At 41.2% G+C, this 23,166-nt stretch overlaps 1 protein-coding gene across 2 annotated transcripts in view; it reads right to left on the bottom strand.

The window, feature by feature from the left end:
- The window catches only part of CARD11 (caspase recruitment domain family member 11), a 39,907-nt gene extending 29,943 nt beyond the window's left edge, over nt 1-9,964 (bottom strand). Inside the window, exons 1-2 of one of the 2 annotated variants that reach the window (XM_048961325.1) lie at nt 9,398-9,964; nt 6,154-6,287 (exon numbers count right to left, since the gene is read on the bottom strand). Coding sequence is in view for 1 of the 2 variants with exons in the window: in XM_048961323.1 (XP_048817280.1) it covers nt 9,398-9,410 (13 nt within the window). In the remaining variant the exon portion in view is untranslated. The remainder of the gene's footprint in view (nt 1-6,153; nt 6,288-9,397) is intronic. The other variant, XM_048961323.1, reaches the window with a different exon arrangement.
- Between the last annotated feature and the right edge of the window lie 13,202 nt (nt 9,965-23,166).

Genomic DNA, 23,166 nt, shown 5'->3' with positions numbered 1-23,166 from the left:
TGGAAGCTTTTTTCCCCTCCCATTCTCCCAATTTATGCCTTGAAGCATAACAATTCCTCATATGCTATCTGCATTAACCGTACCTGGTAGCTTAAAGCATCACAAGCGAACAACTCTGAGCAGAAAAGCATTTGCTTTAAATGCGACACTGTCTGTAAGCAGCAAGGTTACGCGCAGTATGAGCAGTAGTGAATGGTTCTGCTTCCTCAGGGTTGATTTCCCCTATTTCTCATTCCTACTCAAGGGCACAACATGTAATTAGGGTCAGATTTTCAAAGAGCAGAGGTGGAATTTAGGCATTAAAATAAATGGCCAGGTTTTTGCATGGCTTGCTTCCGAGTGTGGGATAGATTGGTGTTACGAGTCACAGAGCTGCTGAGTGATAAGCCCTCCTAAAAATCAGGTCTTTCTTCCATGCCTAAATGGATGCCGAGCTCTTTCAAAAATCTTTTCTTAATTGCAGCATTCTTTCAATGCAAAGTATTTGAAAAACAAAAGGCCTTTAAATCTTTGGGAGGTGCGAATTCTTACCTATGAAACCACACTCTGTAGCACCTATAAATTTGATAACAGCAGTGTTCAGGTAGTTCTGGTTCCCAGTGCTGTGCAAACACTCCATCTGCCCCACAGTGAGGAGAGCTGATGCTGTGACACTGCTCACTCATGCTAATTCAAACTCCTTTAAATCCATGAAATATTTTGCTAGTTAACAGATGATGGCAAATACTGCTGCTGATGGATCAACTCTTTCCTACATTTTATCTCCAGCTGCAATTGAGATTTTAAGAATTAGCTGAAATTTTAAGTTCTGATCCCTCTGAGACAAAATAAAGGATTTTTTTCTGCATGACTAGAAATATTTATTCTAGGAGGAACAAAAATAAAATTATTTTTCCTATGCTGAAAATTAATACAGGGTAGAAACTGCATAAGCTTTTACATTGGACTCTCCTATCGTTATTTGCTCTATTTATCTCTTTTTCCCCAAAGCTGCCACGTTCAGCCTTGCAGACTCTATTCTGCTGACTCAGCTGACTGGGCCAAAACTCATAAAAATCTATTTTTAAAAGGTCCAATGGTTTTATTTTCTAATCATAAATATGAAATTTAATTAGCATCTCATTGCTAACGAAGCCAGTGTGGAAGATGAGGCTGAGGAACCAGGCACAGCGATGGAACCTCAACCGTAACCCAAAACAATTGCAGTGCAGGAGCCAGTTTAACTCCTGCTTCTCTACACTCAGGTTACAGCTCTTTTAGGAGCTGCCTGCTCTGCTCACAGGTTTTCCTCTTTGATGATAAGGCCTTTCTGTCTTCTACGGCAGAAATTACTCTAGCATGATATAGCACAATATAAAATCAAAACCAACAACAGATAAAGCTCACTCTGGATTAGAAACAGAAGCAAGGTTGTCATAAAATAAACAGGTCAATAAGTGTTTCAAATCCTCTACAAGCAACACACTCATCATCTGAGTTCTCCAGGGCACTGCAAACATCAGGGAGATTGCAGAAATTGTTTTACAGGAAGCACGTGCAGGATTTTAAATGCCCCTTTAAAACAGGAAACTTGCCTTTTTATTATTAGCTTTCCTAGGACTGTCCTGGCCACCAGCACTGATGCTGCTGCCACTGGGAGACATCCTTTCAACGGAGAGCTATGCCTTTGCATCTTCTCACTGGAGTTGGTAAAGGACAAGAGCTCGCCATGTGTCTTTGCCCACACTGCATTATGACAGTGACATTTCCCTGGGCAGAGAGTAACTTGAGGGGAAGGAAATGAGAGAAAGGAGTTCTTCTGCTCCTGCTCTGCAGGCATCCTGGTGAAGCAGCACACAAAGCAAACCGTCACGGAAGAGAGGACACGGAGAAGTGGGCGAGCACTGTGGGAGAGCTCTGAGAGGGCTGGGGAAGGGCAGGAACCACAAAACTTTCTCTGTATATTCACACTGCAATCGTTCACAGCAAATCGGTGTGGGAGGAAGTGTTTGCAAGACCTGTCCTGAGTGAGAGAAATCATTAATGATCTCTGGATTGCTAGTAAAGCTTCCGGAGTGGCTGTGTAGGCATGTCCTTGGTTGCTGTCAATGACATCATCCTCCAGGGTAAAAAGGGATTTATTAAAGTGCTACTCACGGTTCCTTTTGGGTGCACCACTGTTTAATTCTTGTATGTTCCCTTGAAAGCTGAAAACCCAAGAATGCAGTTGCTGCATTGTAACAACTGGCTGCTTTGCAGTGTGACAAATCCAGCAGCTCTTCTTTGTTATCAGTACTGGGAAGCAGAGGTTGTATATCAAGAATCGTTCAATATTGTGAGGCGAGAGCGGCTCAGGGGCAGGGAAGCTTTCTCAGACGCTCTGCCTAATTTTCTCTCGAGGATCATGCAGTGCTTTAGAAGTTCTCTTCAGGTTCCAGGGCCACCCCCAGTGAGCAGAGCAGAGTTTTCAGACCACGGTAAAGATTGGTGGTCAGAGCAGCTAAATGACACTCATCTGTCTAGAGGGCTGAAAACGAGTGCACAGACTGCAGTTCCTGTGAGCAGCCGTCCTGCTGGACCTCAGGTATCAGCCTCCATCTCACCAGCAAGGCCCTGAGCAGGAGCCACAGACTATTTATGTTCTGATGAAAAGCAGCAAGAAGCCTCTTAAAGAACGGTTCATTTCCAAGACCCTGTATTCACTTTGCTCCTTGCACATAACAGGAAGAGCTTTGGCTCTCAGAAAGTAAAAATATGGAAGGAGAAGCATATACTTTATTTTAATGTCCTGACTCGTTCCTTCCCCTAGAATTAATTCTTTCTATCCCAGAAACCCTGCCAGCTCAGAACTGAGGAAGCTCTGAGTAGGAGGACTGCTGCAGCAGGAATAGTGAAATGGAGCTACCAAAGGCAGAAGGGAATGTGCAGGTACTCACCGAATGGAAGTGATTAATACACAACTTTTGCTGCCTTCTATTGGCAATAAATAAGTTAGGTGCTTTGAAAACCACCTTCTGTAAACCCTTCTCTTGATTCCTTTCTGCAGTACAGTTACATTGAGTTCCCTAAGGCAGAGATGCATTACAGCATCAACTTGAGGACACCCTGACATGGCTGCTGACAGTCACAGGAAACAAGGCACACCTAAGTGCAAAATATTACCAGCTGTAGGAAAACAAATCAGAAATTCCTGTATAACAAAACATTCCAAGCTAAGTTTAAGTATCATTAAAGGTTTGATACAAGCAAACAAACCTCCAACCTTCTCTTTCACCCCTGACTCTCCATTACTAACTTGTCTTCTTATATCTGTGTGATACAGGAAATTTGTTTTCCTACTTCATCACTGTTTCCAGCCTCAGAGTACTGCAATAAGATGTAGTCATTTAAACTACATCACAGCAGCATTAACTATTAGCTACAAGAAAGACAAGTTACAAGGAATTGAAGTTGTTGAATTGCAATTTTCAGCTCAGATTTTTGTGAGTCTCTTGAAATATAGTAGAAAATACATGACATATATTTAAAACAATAGTAAAATTGACAAAACTGCCCAATTTACCTACATCCTGTTTCCAAAAGTGATGACAATAGAGAAGAGCCTACGCTCCCATTAACAGATAAGGATTTAAGATCCACATCTAACGGTGTGGGCCCAGAGAGAACAAGAGGTGGTGCAAGAGGAGCCACAGGCAGCCAAGGCAGGATTCAGTGTGCTTGCTGCTGGATGCATAACCACAATTTATGCCTATGTTTTAATTACACAATTGCGTGAGTTTGCATTGTTCTGCATTGCAGAAAACACTAAAACATCACAGAGCTTGACCTTAAATTGATAGCCTTCAAAACAGGTGTTCAAATCCTGATTGTTTCTGCCTCAAAGCCAGCCTTTTCCAATTGCTGTTTGCAGATGGAGAAGTTCATTCCTTCTTAATGGTGTGTTCTCATAGTGTTCTCTGCACTGTGCTCAGCCCTTCAGTGATGGTGTTACTGCCAACAGCATTTAGTGCAGCAGGACTGATGCTGCTCTCGCTATGGATGCGGGCAAGTCACAAAAACACCTTTCTGTATTGTAACACTCCATTAGAGAATGCCTAAGAAATATCATTTTTCCTTCAAACCGCAGAATTTCAGATTAAAAAGAAACTGATTCAGTGTTTCCAGCCTCACAGGAAATGTAATACTCCTTCTTTTTTTTTTTTTTTTCTTCAGTTTTCTAAAAACTGAAGCAGAAGAAAAACACACTCTTTTCTGACCTAAGATGAAAGTTTAAATACTTTTTTTTTTTGTTTCATTCTGCACCAAAAGCTGTCACAGCATAAATCGCAAAATCTAGAGAATAAAAGACAGAAGGAAATGAAATCTTCTCCAATAAAGCATGTTACACTGTGATCCTCCTGCAAAGCGTGCAACTGAAGATACAGGAATATATTACTGGAAGGATAAAACACATCAAAAATACTCTTAAGCAAATCAATACTGAGATGTATTGGGTCCTGTTTTGGCAGGAACTGTGAATGGAAATACCAGAGCAGTGGTAGAGAAGATTATTTTCTGTCCCCCAGAAAGAAAAAAACAGTTTTCAATGGTAAAGATGGAAAAAGTTTATGGAATCTCCTATTTTCCTTCAGTACGAGGCATTAGCAAAATGTGTTTGATGACCTCCCCAGCTATTTCCATCATAAACAGTGACAAACACAGAATGGCAACTACTCGATGGAAGAAGCCCAGAAACAGATGTGGGCAGCAGCTGCTGCAGCAGGACTTGTTCCAATGCAAGAGGGGGAACATGGAGACATCCATGTGAAGCTGGAAAGAGGAAGGAAATATTTTAAACAAAGACTTCATCCAACAGAGCAGTGTGGTGAGTGAATGATGACCACCCCCGGTAGTTTAACTGGGATGGTGAAAGCCAAAAGCTTCCAAATGATCTTATCAATGTGATCATCTTGGTGGATATTCAAGAAAAGACTCAATCACCAGCTGTGCTATAGATTGGAAGGGATTCCTTTTGTGCTAAAGTGTGTAAATCAGGTATGTCCTTTAGCATACAGTTTTTTTCTGCATTCATACGGAAAAAGCTGATCCTGCCTCAGCCAGACATCTGTGCTACACTCACTGCTCAGTGCCTGGGTTTGCCTGCAGAGCTGTGCCAGCAGACACAGCACAAGGAGCTGCCGGGGATCCTTCCACGGCCGTGATGGAACTGTAGTTCCTCCCCTCAGCTGCCATGAACAGGGCAGACTTGTCAGACTTGAGCAAATAATCAGTATCTTTGTGTAAGGCCAAAGTGGCCTCTGGGACCAGAACAAAAATATCTGTTAATACCACAGGGTGCTGCTTTATACAGGCAAATTCACTGAGGCAACGATTACTAGCAATAATATCACATACACAGCTGTACATACATTTACCGTTTTGACAAAACTAGAATGTTACAGCATCTAGTTTGACATTTCTGATAGACATCCAGTGAGATTTGACAAATTCCTCTTTCCTTTTGAGTTGCTAAAAAGATTGCTGAAGCAGACAGCATTAGGAAGCAATGCCCCATCTACAGTGCAGAGGATGAAATAGGTTTTGTGGGACTAAAGGAACAAGAATATTCTCTTCACTGCACGTGGCAGCAGACAACACACAACACTTCGTCAGCTTATGGTGCTAGAAATCATGCATGTTTATGATCTGTGAAATAAGTGTTTGCTTTTTGTATAAGAGAACCCAAAATATACTTCTAACTGCAGATCTACAAACATGTGAGAACCCCAGCACTCACAGACTGTCATCCTCCCTACAGCCCAACTTTTTGGGAGAAGAGCATGAAGGACGAGAGGTGCTCAAAATCTAAGTTCAGAGAAAACATTTCTGTTCAACTGAAGTCAATGTGAAAACCTCCAGCCAAGGAGCAACTCAATGCCACCCACAGCAGGATGCAGCCAGGCGGATGGCAGGTCTGCTGTGCTGTCCAATGGCAAGCTAAGAGACTGGCACTTGTGTTCTTGTGCCTGACAGGAGCAAAAAAGCGAGAGGGTAATACTGGGAGAGAATCCTGAGTGAAGCAGAGAGAAGGAAGCTCCTATTGTTGGATGTGTGCCACTGAGACCAATTATGTACTTTTGACAGTAACCATTGTAATTCCAAAGTCCTTGAACAAATCACAAGCAGAAAGGTTACCTTTCTGAAAATGTTCGTTGCCATTAAATAGCTGACCCCGTCTGGAGGGTGAAGGCAGCACTCAACAGAGGATTTGGGGGAAGGGAGAAGAGAATCTTGTTACACGTATACCTGAGAAAACCCCATCATTTGCTCTGAAAAAAAAAAAAACAAAACAAAAAAGAATTGCAGATTCACTGCAGATATTCTATTCTCAGCAAAGCAGACAGCATTCTAAGAATGCAAATCCTACAGACAGCAGTGATAAACAGCCAAAGCAAAACCTCTCTGATGCCAGTGACAAAAGTCCACTGCATTCGGTGAGGGCAGGGTTTTACCCTTCAGTCTGAAATTTTTCAGGATTGGGCCCTCTTTTAAGCTGAGGTTGCTATGGGTGCTGCTTACAAAGAAAGCTGCCATAGGCCACGTTCCACCATCACAACCTTAATGGCCACATCTCAGTGAAATGTATTTTGTGAAACATGCTTTTCAATATCAAAGGGAGTTGAGACAGCTGATAAGAAGTGGGCAGATGGTTCTCTCTATGTATACAGTACATACTCTCTATGTATATAGACATAACATTGGGAGGAATAAGGATTTCTATATGCTTCATTCTCTGTGATAATCATGCCATGTATCTCATTAAAAGTTTGGCCAAGTAACAGGATAAAACATTCAGACTTTTTTTCAGCATATCCCAGTTATCTGGGATGTACCTTTAGTGAAGGTTCAAGCTGCTCTTAATTTTATCAGAGATACATGCACTCAGATAATTCTCTTCTCCTGTAGACAGTTTATTTTCTCCCTTAATGCAGATTTCTCTCTCACCATAAGTTACTGTTTGCATAAGAAGAGGCAGTCAAACATGTGGTCTGAATTTCTCAGGTGCCCCTCCCAGTAGAAGGGTTTGCTGGGTGTGGCTGAAATTTCAGCACTCTTTCCCTTTGAAATTTCTCTTCTGTCAGGTTCATGACTGAAGAAACTAGGAGATAAAATCTGGCTCCAGATCCCCTTGCAGATGTCACCATTCCGTTTTGACCAAGTCCATTTTTAACTCAACTCCCAGCAAACTGTGATGATGGATGGTGAGGGGAAGAGAAAAGGAGAAGAGAGAGAAAAAGAGAAACATAGCCTTGGCCAATGAGTTTCAGGGAGATATCAAGGCCTTACAAAACAAACAAACAAACAAACAAACCCAAAACAACAACAAAAATCAACCAAATAGTTTTGGGGGCACAGGATACTGGAGAAAAAAAACAAAGCACAAGATCATCATGCGTGTTTTGCAGGATGACTAAAAAGAACACAATAACTTCTCATATCACAAGTTGTTACAGAGTACAGAGTTATACTGAACTTCTGTGAATGAAATTGCATATCCTACTGTGTCGTTCCAGGCTTGCAGACTTTTTGGCAGATGCAAAAGACAAAGATATTTTCATGTAATTGCTTCTGTATTCAGAAGAGAATGCTCACAGCTCAAAGGCCACAGTTTGCTAGTTCTGAATCAGTAAGTATGCATTATAATTGCAAACATACAGTTTAAGCCTCTTTCACTCATAAGGAGAAAGACAATATGAGAGAGCAGGACAGATTGCTAAGAGAATTCTCGCACATCATAATTCTCCTATTAATTCAGCTGAGTTTAATAAGTGATCCTTATTCAGTCCCCAAAAGCCCAAACCAGAACATCCCTAGAAATAAATCTTCAGTCTCAATAGCCCTGCTTAAGAAGGTGAAGCTAAAAAACTTTGTAAAAAAAAAGAAAAATTACTACTGTGTCATATCTGGTTCAAAGCTTACAAACTTAAGCAGTCATAGCAAATACTGTCCCCAGATGCAGTTTTTAACCTGATCTTGGCAACTTCTGGTATCTGCAAAATGAGTTCTTTCCAGATCCTGGGAACAAAGTTACTGCCGCTACAGCATTACAGCAGGGAGCCTCTGTCCCTAAGATCTGAAATCCCATGGGATTCAACGGGACAAGAATGACCACACCATCAAAACAGAAATTCTAAGAGCTTTACAAAGCTGTTACTCTCCTCCCACCTGCCTATCCTGCAAAGGAAAGAGGAGCTGAGAGACTGCAATACTTCCTCTGGTTTCCTTACGAGGTCTCGGGGGGATGCTGAGGCAGCAGAGTAAGACCATCTACTTCAGCATTTCCTTCCAGTGTGAACACAGCATAGAAACAGAGAAGCCTAGTGGAGGGCTGGGGTAAGGGCTTCGGAAGGAGTGGGATGATATTAAAAGCAGAGATAGAAAAAACAAAGTTAGAGAGGGCCATACTTGTGAGTGGAAAGGAAGCTATGGTGTGTTATAGGTGTTAGAAAACTCTATTGGTGAGACAGAAGGAAACAGAGACAGGATGACAGTGGTTATTTGTTGTGAATCACTCAGCACGAGTCTGAGAGTTAGAGGGAGGCAATGCAAGCCTGGTATTTTGGGATGCATCTCCAAATCTGCAAACATGCAAATTCTGATTATGTACACGAGCAAAAGGGCAGATATGAAAGCAGTGTGTGTGTGTTAGGAAGACAGGTAAGCAGACAGGCACCACCACTGCATGCAAAACCAGCTCTGCAGGGCAGCAATGCATGCTGCACGCACAGAGTGGATGGAGCAGGAAGGGGTGCATGCAAGAGGTGGCAGGAAAGGGGAACATGAGAGAGAGAAGGAAATCACAGAGGGGAAGGAGAGAGACTGAGAACATGGGGGAGGACGTACAGTCTGTTGCATGGGCAAGAAGGTGGAGAGAAGGGAAAGAAAGGAACAAGTGGAACATTTGTCACACAGAAAATACGTTCGATGAAAAACAGGCATAAGAAGATGGTGAAAAAGATTAGAGATACATTAGAGTTGAGAAAAGAATAAAGGAAGTGAGAAGAGCTAATTAAAAGAGGGGAAAAAAAAGATTTTATTAGTTTATAGAAAGCATAAATCCCTAGTGAAAGGATTTAAAGACTTGGTCAGAGCACAGCACACAGAACAGAAGCAGAATTCTCTGGCGACCAGTGCTGACAGGCAGCCCTTTCACCTCCCTCTCTGCACTTCCATTTCAGCACGCACTTCCCTTACCAACACCAATCCTTGGGGTACCACAGGGCCCCCCCGAGCAGCAGCACATTTTGTGCTGCTGAGGATAGGATGGGTGGCTGCAGTCCTCAGAGAAACAATCTCAAAGATAAACACAGAAAAAAGGTGAAAGTGGAACTTGTGGCAATTAGAGTTAAATGCTGTCCCATGCAGCTGCTGTCCTTACCTTGGGTGCTCATGAGCAAGTGTCTCGGTGCTGCTGCTGCAGGATGAAGTCCCTATGTTGCCTCCATGCCTGTGACTTTGGCTCTTCAAGGAGCCCCAGAGAGGTTCTTTGTGCTGTGCAGCTGTTAAAAGAAAACGCAGAAGAAACGCAAGGAGCAAAAGTCCTCCTGCCCCTCCTCCCCCCAAGGTGCTGAAAGTTTTGGGGAGAATTTGGAATAAAGGAAGCAAGTGCACTGGTGTCAGAATGAGTACAGAGCGACAGAAAGTGAGAAAAAGTGTGTCAGGGGCTGGGAGGGGCGGAGAAGGAAAATGCAAAGATCTGACAGGAAACCAGAGTATAAATCTGCTTAGGGTTTAAAAAAAAAAAAAAGCACATTTCTGCTCCCCTGTGATACTGCCTGTTTGCAAATGACTCTGCAAGCAGATGATAGCAGAGCCCCAAAGAACCACGGTAAGCAAATGAAGAGGCACTGCTGCCCCTTCCCCAGGAAGAGCAGTGGGCACAGCAGGCAGCAGCCTACAGCTGATAGCTCAGAGCAAGAAAGGAGGCTGTCTGCACTGCCTGCCTTGAGCTGCCTGCATCAGGAGCTCCCCAGTGCATTTCCCCGGGTAGAAGGGGAGACGCTGGGTGCCAGCCAACCTGGGGCTGTGCCTCCATCCACAAAGCAGCAGCCCTTGCTTCTCAGTGCACACACTGGCCAGGTAAGAAAGAAAAGGACTGAACTGAAGAGGGTTTCAACTGAAACAGTTCCAGGCAGGAGGAGTAGTGTGTTTTCTTCAAAAACCTTTGGAAAACATATATTTTTTAACAGCTGTTGTTGCTAAGCTAAAAGGGAGACAACAAAATGTAATGCAAGTATTAGAATATGTTACAGTTGAGTGACACCGTAAAACAACATTTTCCTAAGGAAGTCTGTCTGCTGCCATACATCTGGTATAGCTTGAATGCTGGACCACGGGCTGAAAGACACACATGGGCAAATCCAACATTTGGGTCCTTCTGAGGACATGGATGCGCTGGGAGCCTTCCTCCACAGTCACACCAAGGAGCACTGAGGAGCTTATATGTGAGGGTGAACATGGAAGAAAACAACTGTGTATATGCAAGCATGTGTGTGTTTTTATCTCCTATAAGAAGCAGATAAAGAGAAGGAAAAACACTAGGATTAATAAGCATAAGGGAAAGATGATTGATAATTAAGGAATGTGGGAAAGGGAAAAGGCATGATGAAAGTAATGGAGTGAGAGGTAGAAATAGGAAAAGTAGTTGTTAGACTAAAGGGAAATAACAAATGGAAAGAAAGCACAGTGGAAAAAACTATCAAAAGATATAGCTGGGTCAAAGGATACAGCAGCCTCAAAGAAAACAGAATGAAGGGAGATGATAATGTGAACAGAAGTGGAAGGGAGACAGTATCTGCCTGAAAGTGCTATTACAGTAACACTCAGAAGTGTTCTATCAAACTGAAAACCTGAATGCTGTGAAAGTTGGGAGAGCAGAGTGTGCTCTAGGCAGCAAAACATGTGGGCAACTCTGCTCTAATTCTCCTTTATTGTCCCCGATTCCATGGGTTGTACCTGTACCATGACTGAGGAGGGCCTAAGCTCAGCCGTAGGGATAGTTCTGAAAGGGACTCTGGCATTCCAGTTCTCTCAAACAACTAAAAGGAAAGCAGCAAGTTATCTTTCCCACTGGGCAACAGTAGAACACTCTCTTACCAGTTTTTTTCCAGTGAGGACTACACTGTTTTGTGTTACTTATATCCTTATACTTCATAAAAAATTCACCTTTGAATAAACAGTGAGCTGCCTGTGACAAGATGCCCTGGGCAACCAAAATCTATCCATGTGACAACTGCATAGATGAGGTTGTGCAGTTTTGGACATGACCAGCACAACAAGGGGAGAGCTGCAGATACTCTGGAGAAAAACTGAAATACTGCTCTACGAATTATGGCCCACTCTTGTTTCATTAAAAGCAATGCAAGTTATTTCTGAATCCAAGCTTTCCATTGCTTTCACAGAGGAAGCTGATTTGTGCATGCAACAGAGGAACCATTTTCAGCACAACTAGGGAAATGAAGTCAGCTGACAAGCAGGCTTTGTGGCTTCACTTTGGTTCAAAACACAGATCTTCCATGCACGGTTCCTCATCTGGAAGTAAATATTTGACAGAATTCAAGTTAAAATTCAACAAGTCTTGTTACAGGTTTTTCCTTCTGCCTTTGATGCCTTCAGCACATTGGCTATCAGGGAGTAGACTGTAAAACTGCTCTCTGGAGTCAAGCAAAGGTTGGGCACAATTTGTTCCTGTTTCTGTTTTTGTTTTGCTTACCACTGTTGGTTCCAAACAGCTTTCAAAATGTCCAGTGCCTGTTTTAGAGATCCCACATTTCCCTGCGCCTAAACTGAGGAAAGAGCTGAAGCATTTACTCAGTGAACAATGAACAGATTAGAGGAATCAATCACCAAAATGTGAAGGACAAATTTCTCTTAATCATAAAGACTTGTAAACTGAGAGTAGCCAAGGAGAATTCAGTTATCAATCATAAAGCTACACATAACTCAGCATCAATCTTCTATTAAAAAAATTTACACTTAAACCCAGTTTTCTGTTTTAAAAAATGTCTCTCAAACTATAGAAATATTATGGCTGAGATTACAGTTATTTGAAGCTGATAGACTGTGTGGATATGTTTCACACAATGTAAGTGTAGAAAATAACCAGGTTCAGTCAGACAACGAGAAAATTCAAGAAAATCCGCATGTTCCATCTAAAATACAGGTATATACTGCAGAGAGCCTGCAGAACCGGAATCAGTGGTTTCCTGATCCAAGTGGAGGGTGTAGGACTCTGACTCATAGAGTTAGTGTCCCTCAGAGAGCAGCAAGAGTAGAGAATTGCACTGAGAGTATTTTGCTCAGACTTTCTCACCGTAACTTTGCAGGAAAGCCCTTCTTTCTGTCTGTGCCCCAGGAAACACTGTGTCTTTGTCCAGCTGAAGATTCTCCTTGTACACCTTGACTTCCTACAGAACAGCTTTCTATAGAGTTGGTTTGTCAGCACTCAGGAGAGCAGTCCGTCACTCAGAAATGAAGGCTGATTACCTTTAAGTAGTGGCAGATTGGAGAGCTAACAAATACAATAAAAAAATGAGTATTTGGAAAAAGTACTAAACTGTCCAGCTCTTCATCTGCTGTTCCTCTTGTCCCAAGAGAGCCATGCCAGCCCATGAGGAGACTGCCCTTGACTCCTTACCACTGTAATAGCCCTGAAATTCCCTGGGTAGCAGAAAAGCATTACACAAACTAGTGATCTGAGAATGAATATATTGCATTTCCCCTGCTCATGTGCACCATATATATTGTTAACACAACCCCTCCAACTCTTTAGAGCAAAGAAACAGAAGTATTAAATATTTTCCACATTTTACATATTTTATATTATCAGCCTTGCTCAACTGTCCTTAGAGACTATCGCTCTTACTTAGAGATGCTCATAATTTATCACTTCTCTCCAGAGATCTGACTTCCAGAACAGAGTATTTCCCTATTCAATTCACCAGCCTGTGGATAAGCAGCTGTTAGTGTTCATCTGCCTTTTCTAGACATTAACATCAGAAATGCCCCTTGATGTTAAAAAGCGACACACTGCAAGGTTTCTGTAGCACCTCTGGGGTAATGGTTTAAATCCGGTTGGGAAATGCTCCCATCTATAGGTTTATGATACACATTTAAACAGTATTCCAATTGCCTGAGCTATGAAATAAGATGACAGCCAAACATATATCAGTGAGAAACGGATAGTATAAAATTCTCTCATTCACTTGACAGTGTTGGGCTAACGTGTTTTTGCACAAAATGTTCTCTCTGTCGACTTCAATGATTTATCTGTCTGCATTGGGTGTGGGCATCCTCACCCTCCTTTCCAGGCTAAATTTCAGTTCAAAACCATTGCAGGGGTTGGTCTGACATCCCACAGCACAGCAGATCTGGCCTTGCCAACGGATCTACCCTCAGCAAAGGGGCCAAGCAAACAACTCAGATCTACTCTGCCTCTTCCTGGGGCCAAAGTGAAGCAGCCCCAGGCTCTGTGCCACTCCTGCCAGAAGAGGCAGAGTTAATTTAGCGATTCCTCCAACCATTTCCTTTTCATTACACATACATTATTCATCACAGCTAGGTATGAGCCATAGCTCTGGTCCTTATGTTGGTCCTTATGCTCTTAATTATATACCCGTAGCACTTAAAATCCATGGATCTTTAAACCTTCCAGGTGAGTACTTCAGTTTCACAGCAACCAGTGAGTTATTGATATACCCAGCAGATAAGGAAACAAAGTTTTGGGGAGATAAAAGAATATTTGTTCTCCCTTGAAAGTGATAAAAGTACAATTTATTTTTTTTTCCACATGGCTTAATTTAGAAAAACAGCATCTGACATGCTGCTTTGTAAAAGATGGCAAATGTTGTAAACTCAAGGCAAAAAAACTTATAAACAAGCATTTTCTATTAAAATAAAAAGGGAAAGGAGGGCAACTAAAAAAAAGAAAAGAAAAAAAGGAAAAAAGAGCAGAGTTCTGATCATTTTTGATCATTTACTCCAGAAAATAGACTGGAAAAAAAATGATTTTAGTTCAATGAATTTGGTTTAAAATGTTCCAAAAATAATCACTTTCATATTTCATATTTTGCTTAAAAACACAAGGTCATCTTTCCCCACTCATGCCATAATAGCATTGTCAATATGCATTCTGAGGATTAGACTGTGAAGCACTTAACATAGCTGGGATATGAGAGCTAATCTATCAAATCTGAATGTTAGGAGAAATAAGGAGAAGCAAGTTACTTATTCTTGCTTGTTTGTTTAGAATTAGAAGGTTTCCTGTCTTCTTTATAGGTCAACATTTATTCTAATTAAAAAACGATACATGTCTTTAATAGAGACAAATTGGAAACAACTGCAGAGTTTAAATGGTTTTGCATTATTCTGCATTTTCTCCCTTCTTATTGTGTACAGCTTCTGTAAAAGGTCAGAAGGAGAAAAGCTGTGCTCAGAGGGATGATATTCCTCGAAGTAAAAAAAATATTAGAAATAATTAATAATGTAAGTGATGCAATAACTAAAATAATAATTACATGTTAATTCACATCATTAAAGGTAAGGGGATTTTTTCCATTATTCAAAAATCCAATAGTGCAGCACCGACCTGGAAATTAAGGACTTCCTGATTTCCATTACAGATCTTATACAGACATCTTCCGTGTTTCACACAGCCAAAGCACACCTCTCTGTAAACAGGGCTAGGAAAAGATTTGAACTTGGAACTGTTGTACAAATGAGGTGTACAAATCCACAGCATGGAAACCAGGTGAACATATGATAAGTGACTGTTATAGAACCACAAATGATTCTAATGGGTCTAAACAAAGATCCATCTCTGCCAGAAAACTGAAACTCCCCAAAACTGGGAGTTGAACCCAATCCTAAGGAAACCCATCTATACTCTGTTCCAAAGAAACCCCTGTAGGAACACGAGTCCTTCATCTTTGGTTCTATTTGCTCTTCCAAACTCTTGTGTCCACTTTCCTTTTAAGAGTGTATCTCCCAAGGGAAGGAAGCTAAGTAGGACTGTAGAAGAGCTCTTCAACTGCGTATAAACAGAAGTCATATATCACTGAACATCTTACATTTGTGAGATTAAGTATAGTCATAAAACTATATGACTGCTATTTATTGAACCATAAGCGAATACCTGGTATTGAGTTTTTTATACTTCTTTGAAACAATGGTGCAGAATTCTGAAAGCTGTGCCTTCTTCCTGTGTGACAAATTGGTGTTAGAATATTAAATATTTTACAACTATGTGTAAGATTTTCATTTCACTTCATTCCAATATTTCTATGCCCACATGAATTACAGGCCATAATCTTTTTAATAAACAGTAATTCATTTGTTATTCATGGAGTTATTTTTGATTCACCTGATGTAAAAGAATGCCAGCAACATGTGTCAAAGTCAGTAATGGCAGTGAAATAAATTCCAGCATATGTAGACTGAGGTGAGGCTTTTGTCTGCTGACCCAAATTGCCACGACTCTAATAATTTCTTAGGTTCGTTACATTAATAGCTAATGATCGTTAACAAAACTGAATGCTGGTTTTATGAAGCATTTGACCAATCAGCTGATTTGATAACGCAAAACAGAAAAGACTACTGTGCTTACTGACCCATGTTAACTCAGAGAGGTGTGTCTGTGTTACATTTCACACATAGGAGGGAAAGAGCACAGAGATGGACACAATCCCTTCAATTTGAGAGCTTAACCTGAAAAAAATACATTTGTCTTATGTTCACAGCCGTGCTTTGAGAGTCTAAAAAGCTTTGGATACAGCAAACAAGCAGAAGTATCTGTTTCAGAAAGGCATCAAGTTGTGCATTTATCCTATTTTAGCTCAGTAAAATATAAAGAATTGGTACAAAGCCATAGGCTCCCACTTCCAGTGAATACAAACAGTGCATTTTTAGAAGCTGCAATAACTCCTAAACTGGGCGTTTGGTGAGAAGCAGCAGCAATAATCCTAAGAGTATTGACAGAAAAAGGGAGTTACCATTTTATGTTAGGTTTCAGGGAATTATATGTTCCCCCCATGACTGCTGCATCAAATTCTTATCCTTACACAATGAAACAAACTATGCTCTGTATTACAACAACTGATCTATTGAGCTCTTTCTTTACTCCAGTATAATTAAGGAATCTAACTGTTACTCACAGTAATCCTGAAGATTTATCCACTGTAAAAAAAGGTTCTTTCTTCAGGATTTGTCACCACCGTCTTTTACTAATTACATACCTGTTGTTAGAGAGCTGCCTCTCCTTCTAAACAGAAGCCATGCATGCTTTGTTCTGCAGGTCGTTGCATTTGCCACATCATGAAAAATGAACGTGAGTGTGTGGGAGTGCATTTGTTGTGCACCATACTTAACACATCACTAATAGCTGATTCAGGTTTTCTTTAGCATCATCCATATAAAAACAACGGAAATAACCCTTCAAGAAGAACAGTCAGTAATCCATTTCTAGCTGTGATCTCTTCCCTAGGAAAAAGCCAAGCATCCAAACCATGCTGTGCAGTGTCTCTGGAGGGACCAATAGATTGGTGCTGGGTTGTCACAAAGGCTGAGACTTGAAGTACTCTGAAAACTGGCAGTCTTATACCAACACATGAGAGCTATGGATTCCCAGTAGGTGTTCTGAAACCTGCGTCCTACTGTGTTCTTACAGAGCCGGGCTCTGTTGACTGTCAGACACTTGTAAAAAATAGGAAGAAAGAGCTGTAACAGAGCATTTAAATTTTTCTCTGGCTTTTAGTTTAAGAAATAATCTTTTTTTATAGCAAAACATTGATTTCATTAATAGTACATTCTTACATTAAACATATTTCTAATACAAGAATAGATTCCAAAGCGTGTAAAGTAAAAGGAAAACCATGTGGTGGCCTGAGGCAAAGTGAATGTGTGGCTGGGGTTGGAGTCCAGCAGAACTCAAACATCATAGGATCCATATTAAAGAAGCACACACAACAGAAAAACAAAATCCTCTCCAAAGCAGCCAAGAGGAGCAGGGAGAGTGAACAAACAAGCAAAAACTAGAAGTGCTTTGTGTAACATAGCACAACTTGATCTCTATTACATTAGTTATGGTTCAACCATTTTTTCCCTGTGAGGAATCATTGTGGATGCCCTAGGTGTTAAAACAAGTTTGGTAGTAAGTAAATAAAGGACCAGTAAAGATGAATTAACAAGAAAGAAAAAGTGAGGAGAAAGATAAAGATGACGATAGAACGCTTTCGGCAGAGGTTTTCACTTTGCTGAGCCTAGACAAAGTGACAGCCCTGGCTGGAAGCTAAAACTCAAGTGTTCAGAGGAATGGAGAAGTAGAGCTCACTTTTATATTTTGCTGGGTTGAAAAGTGTCACTTTTCATTTTGCTTTTATAGTTGCTGGAGACCATTACTGCTCACCCCATATCGGCTTTCTCTGCCCTGGAGAAAGTAAATGACATCTGAGAATGCAGTAACCGTGTGCTTTATCGGCCCATTACATGCTATCCTACAGAACTACTGCAGGCTTGTCTGCAGCGCTTTAGCTTTACATCAGCTGGGTGAATCAGTGTACCAGGGACAGCTACTTTTGTTTGTATAAATCTCAAAGACTTTCCAATAGAGAAGCAAGAACACAATGTCTGCTCTGACAAGTCCGGAGGAAACCGCAATCATCACAGCAGACCTCACAGGAACTCTGCCTCCTGGAAGAGAGAAGGGGTGATGGGCAGAAGCATTGGGATACGTAGTGAAGCGTGTAGGTGGTACAGATGCTGGACAAACCTTTTTCTGGCAGGAGGTGTGCACACACTGTGTGGCAGTTCAAAACATCTGTGTGCTGTAGGGAGTGAAGATGGTGCAGGAAGGGAGAATCTTTTTGTCACGACCCTGAGAGGAGAGAAAAGGGCACTGCAAAGGCAAACTACATCTTTTTGATTATGGAATGTAGATGAACCCACTGAGACTGTAGAGGAGGAGATGCCTTTGGATGTGACAGCCACTTTTATTTTTCCTTGTAATGAATACTCAAGCACTCCTGTGGAAGAGGGAAGGAGGTAGCACCCAGCTATGCTGGTGGAACGGTCAGAAGCAAAGGGTAATTAATTCTGTCATGGTGCAAAAGAGAGCAAGAGAAAATAAGCATAGGTGTTGCCTGTAGTTCAGTGACTGGATGATACTGGGGTTGTAAAGTCAGATTATAGGATCGATGCACAAACACAACCTGCTGCTCTGCAGCTGCCTGTAATTAAGGAGCTGGCAATTGTCCCTGATAATAGCACACTATTGTAATTGAGGGAAAAGGCTGGAATAAGATCTAGTGTTCTATATCTTGATCCGGCAGACTCATGTAGGTTCTTACCCTTCCATATTGTGAACAGTCCGACTGAAAAATGAGCACATAAAATAAAGGCCATTAATAAGTCTCTGCAGGATCAGAGCGAAGGTTTGTATTTTAAATCCCATGTTACACCAGGAATGTCGCTTCATGAAAAAGATGTAAGGATAAAATAGCCTGCAAAGCATATTTCTAACATTTTTTTTTTTATCTATACAAGCTGAGTTATTCATTAACATTGCTGCTATTCCTCAACAGCATCAGAGATTAACACAATTGCTGCAGCAAAGGGCTGCAAATGCTGTGGAGAAGTAAAATGTTTACATACATAAATCCAAACTAAATTTGATTGCCTTTGTGCAGCATCTTCATACTCATATTGGTATATCTGACATCATCAAGTGGTAAAGGGAAGATGCTAATTCCCTGGGTTATTTCCATGTGAATGTATCAATGGTGTGAAAAGTCAAGATAAAAGCAAGAGAGAAAGGAGAAGGAGCATGCATTATAAATAGCAGTGCAGGTCTGGCCCTTCATCCAGTCCATGGGAAGACATTTATTATCGATACAACAACCGATGCAGAGAAAAGGAAAGGTGGGCTGGTTTTCTTATCCCCACAACAAAGGTAAAAATGGATCCCTTCCACAGTGCTCTTACATGAGTGTTTTCAGTGCCTCAAACAGGCTGCCCTTCTGTTACTTCCACGTGGATGCAGAGCAGGACATTTCAGACATTAGCTTTCTATTCAGGTAACGAATGACTGTGACATAAGAGGTGCAGCAAAAATAGAAACCAGAAACATTCAGTGGATCATTTTTTAGAGTTGACAAACTCAGAGAGTCTGATGGAAAAGTGAATTTCATGCCCTGAAGTGCCAGAGCTCCGCCCACCAGCGTGAATCGGAACAAGAAGCCCAAAGTCTGTGCCTGCAGTTGTTCCCATACCACAGGCAAAGTAATGCAAATACCAGCACCCCTCTCTCTTCCTCTTCCCCTGCTGTGGTCACTCCCCACGGTACCGAATGGGGATGGCAGCCGTGCTGCGCTCTGCTATTTCAAAGACTCCATTACTTTTGCAGAATATGTTGCAGTACATTTACCAACGCACTGTGAAGTGTTATAAATAATTAAAACTAAACCACTCGTGTCAGAAATAAATGAACAAAGCCCATTGTGCAGTGCAGCATCCCTGATTTATTTTTACAGCGTTCATTTGGAGCATTTGTTAATTCACAAAAGCCAACAGTCCACACACGCTGGCTCTGCACCACGTTAGTGAGGTTATGTCTTCTCTTCAGGTTCTTAAAAGAACAGATCTCTTTGGATCGATACAAAGCATACAGAATACCAACTGCTTCTTGGTTCCCCATTGTGTGCTTTCCAAGCGTGTGCTGTTCTGTGTGCCCCTTTTTAAGAGCCCAATCTGCATTCTGTATTTGCATAGGGGTACAATATGCAGAATCACGTTCTAATCAGAAATAATTTTAATACAGCAGTGTCTAATATGCACACCTTGAGACTGCCATTCTCTTGGCTGCTTCCTGACTTCCAGTGTGTCTGTTCTGAGCATCATAAATAACACCAATTCTTTTCAAAGGTTCTCTTTCACAGAGTGGAGACTTCTTTAGGGGTATAGGTTATAACAGCAGTGACCAGACACTCTTACATTATTGCTTTTGCTATTGTCCTTACCTGTATCATTGATAGATTTTGCAAGATGGTTGTTAACAAACACAGGAGAGAATAAATAAGCAGATTGCCCCCAAACTGTTGTGTAATATATAAATATTGTCCAAAGAACTACTGCTTTCTCAGTTAATTCTGTTCTAAAAAACATTCTGGATGAAAGCATACTCAAACCTGCAGCAAAATGCTCACGCTAAACACCAAAACAATTCTTCAAAATTAGCAAGCTCATAATGAGGTTAAAAACTTTGTTTAGACTATCTTAGAACCAATCTACAAGTACCTGCAGCAGAATGAAATCCAGGAATAATGGTGGACCATTCCAGTCCCATTTGATTCATTGAACAGCTGGGTTTCTCTTTACAGCTGTGGCTCTGACAGCAGTGAATCCCACAGCAGAGTGCTCACTGGGCTTCCAGTGCTGGAAAAATGCCTAAGAAAGTTGGAAAGCACAAACATGGGTGAGAATCACAAGGAAGCACAATGGTCATCTCTCTGAAGTGTCTTTTCTTACAGTCCTGCCAAAAAATTTTCAAACTCTCTGCATGGATCCTTAATACATATGACTAAATTAATTCATACTATTCCAATATTAATTATCCTCCAAAATTCTGCAGCTACTACACAGTTATCTCTGGTAAAATTTTTCAGGCTTATTGATTGTGTGTCAATATTTTAATTGCAAGCGATTTCAGAGATGGAATATTTTAAATCTTTTCTAAGGTTTTTATGAGCTTCCCTGGGTTAATTTTTCTTGCCATTTAAAGAAATATATTCTGAGAGGCTTAAATGGATGTGAACAAATAGTAGAGCAGAGGCTTTGCTCCTATTTGTATTGTATACTACTCTACATTTCTCTATCTGCTTTACATGCTCACTGTTCCCATATTTACTATACTGAAATTGCAGAGATTTTTGTGCCATGGCCTTTCTACCAGTTGTTCTACTCATGAAACTGTGGTGTACCCTTCCTTATGTTTCAACTGAACCACCACAGTTAGTGGATTTAACCTTGCCACTTCATCACATCAAAAACACCAATTAAAATGAATGGAGTGCAGAATTAGCTGTCATACCTTCTAATTCTGAAAACAACTCGCTGCCATGCGTGCTGTTTCGCAGCACAAATAGCTCCTTGACACCTGGGCAAATGGCCAATTCTAACTGCACTGCTCCCTAGAGCGGATGTGCTGACCTACAACCTGCAAAGCGTGCTCCATTGGGATCTTTGAGAAGGGCTTATTTCTTTGAGAAAAATGTATTCCTTGCTGACGTGGGTACATATGTGCCACAGCAAGTGGGGCTTTTCTGCTCTTCAATGCAAGGAGAGCCAAAGCAAAGAGTATTTAGTGGGACAGGGGAGAGATCATCTGTCCTCATTCATTGTGAGAACTTCTGCATAGCGTCTGTTGTGAAAGTCTCTGTGGAAAAGGAGCTGAGCTTACTAGAACAAGGAATGTCTGCACCCTCACCTCCACAGGACCTGATTTAGCTCCCTCACATGCCAGAAATACATTTTCCCTGCATGCATTCGCTAAACATGGAGCCTGGCTTCTCCCAGAAGGTGCTATCAAGGCCTGAACTTATGCACATAATTATTATTCCACTCCAACCATCTTTATGCATGACCTGGATTTATTTTATTTTCCTAAGCCATTATTTAATACAATAGGCAGTGCAGAAACTAAGAAACTAATACAATCACTTTCTGCTGTGTGCTGCATGCTTATCTGGCTGAAAATGCAAAAATGTCAGAATGCATGAAGTATATCAGAAGTGTCATTAGGCCTTCTTGGCATGCAGAACAGCACCAGAGAAGGCTTTATTTAAAACCTATATTTACTCTGAACGACGCTGCTCCTGCTATATCTTCAGCACTCAGCCATTAGTTTTTCACAAAATCTCATGCTGATTTTTAGATATTTATAAATAATGTACCCAAGAATGAACAAGACTCAGATCTATACTGAGATATGAGTGTGCACAACAGCTTCAACCAGATGGAGACACTTGAGCCCTCAGACAGATGTGAAGGTGCCTTCCAGTTCTTACCAGGAAGGGAGCCCTCACACCTATTTTGAGCTGACAAATGCTGTGGAGACTGAGATGTTACACTTCTCGAAGGACTCATTTCCTCAGGTTTACCCTCAGTTTTAGCTCTGAAAGGCCCTTTTATTTGGTATCTCTCACTTTCTGCCTTGTATACAATTTTCATCAGAGAGGAGCAGATCTAATGTGGTCACCTGCATTTCTATACATGTCAGCTCTGTCAGGGACTGGAGACTAATTCTGGACCCAGGAAGACACATTAACATTACTGTGCCCCCTGAGCTAGAGAACCAGGTCCGCCAGCAGACAGCACACATCATGCCAGGACTGACACATTTGCTGTAAGCACAGCCCCAGCTAGCTAGAGGGATATCTCCAGAACTAGGACCACAAACAGGAGCAACTGGAGCTGGAGGACTGGTGACCCAGCGCTAAGGATGCAGGAGACACAGACCGCTGAGTTGCACTGAGACTTTTCAATCTCTTTTAAATTCAAGAATGCCATAGCTGCTAAAGCAAGGGGCAGCTCTGTGTTAAGACAATCACCATAACAATGCCGACTCTTCATTACTGAGGGAACACTGTTTAAATCACTATTTTTCTATTAAAACATTTACAAAAAAAATCCATTAAGTAATCTGCATTTCACAAATGATAGTGACCGAGGTCTTCTGGTGCTACAAGCATATCTTGCTTCAGGGCCATGGGCTCTTAAGAACCGTCAGTTTACAGCAAATGAACATTTATCTGATTTTTTTATTTTATTTTATTGTATTGTATTTCTGTAATGGTGCTTGAAATTAACATTTTACTCAGTGTTTTCACTCTTTTTTGATCATTAATGTAGTAAATTACGCTGGCAAAATGAATACAACTGTTTCATCTGTGTCCTGAAAACCTATTAACATTTTAAGTGTCTCAGTACAAATTGTGCAGCGTTTTGAGGTTGATTGTCTAATGTCTAAGGTCAAATTTAGGCCTATTGACCTGAGCCACACTGACTTTCCCACTGAAATATTTGCAAGAAAATTCCTATCAAATTAAAAGCATACAGCAAAGGAGGAAAAAGCAGCCGAACCACATCATTACATGAACA

The sequence above is a fragment of the Lagopus muta genome, chromosome 15, assembly GCF_023343835.1.
Source record: "Lagopus muta isolate bLagMut1 chromosome 15, bLagMut1 primary, whole genome shotgun sequence".
Classification (NCBI taxonomy): domain Eukaryota; kingdom Metazoa; phylum Chordata; class Aves; order Galliformes; family Phasianidae; genus Lagopus; species Lagopus muta.
This window is presented reverse-complemented; position numbering and strand designations above follow the sequence as displayed.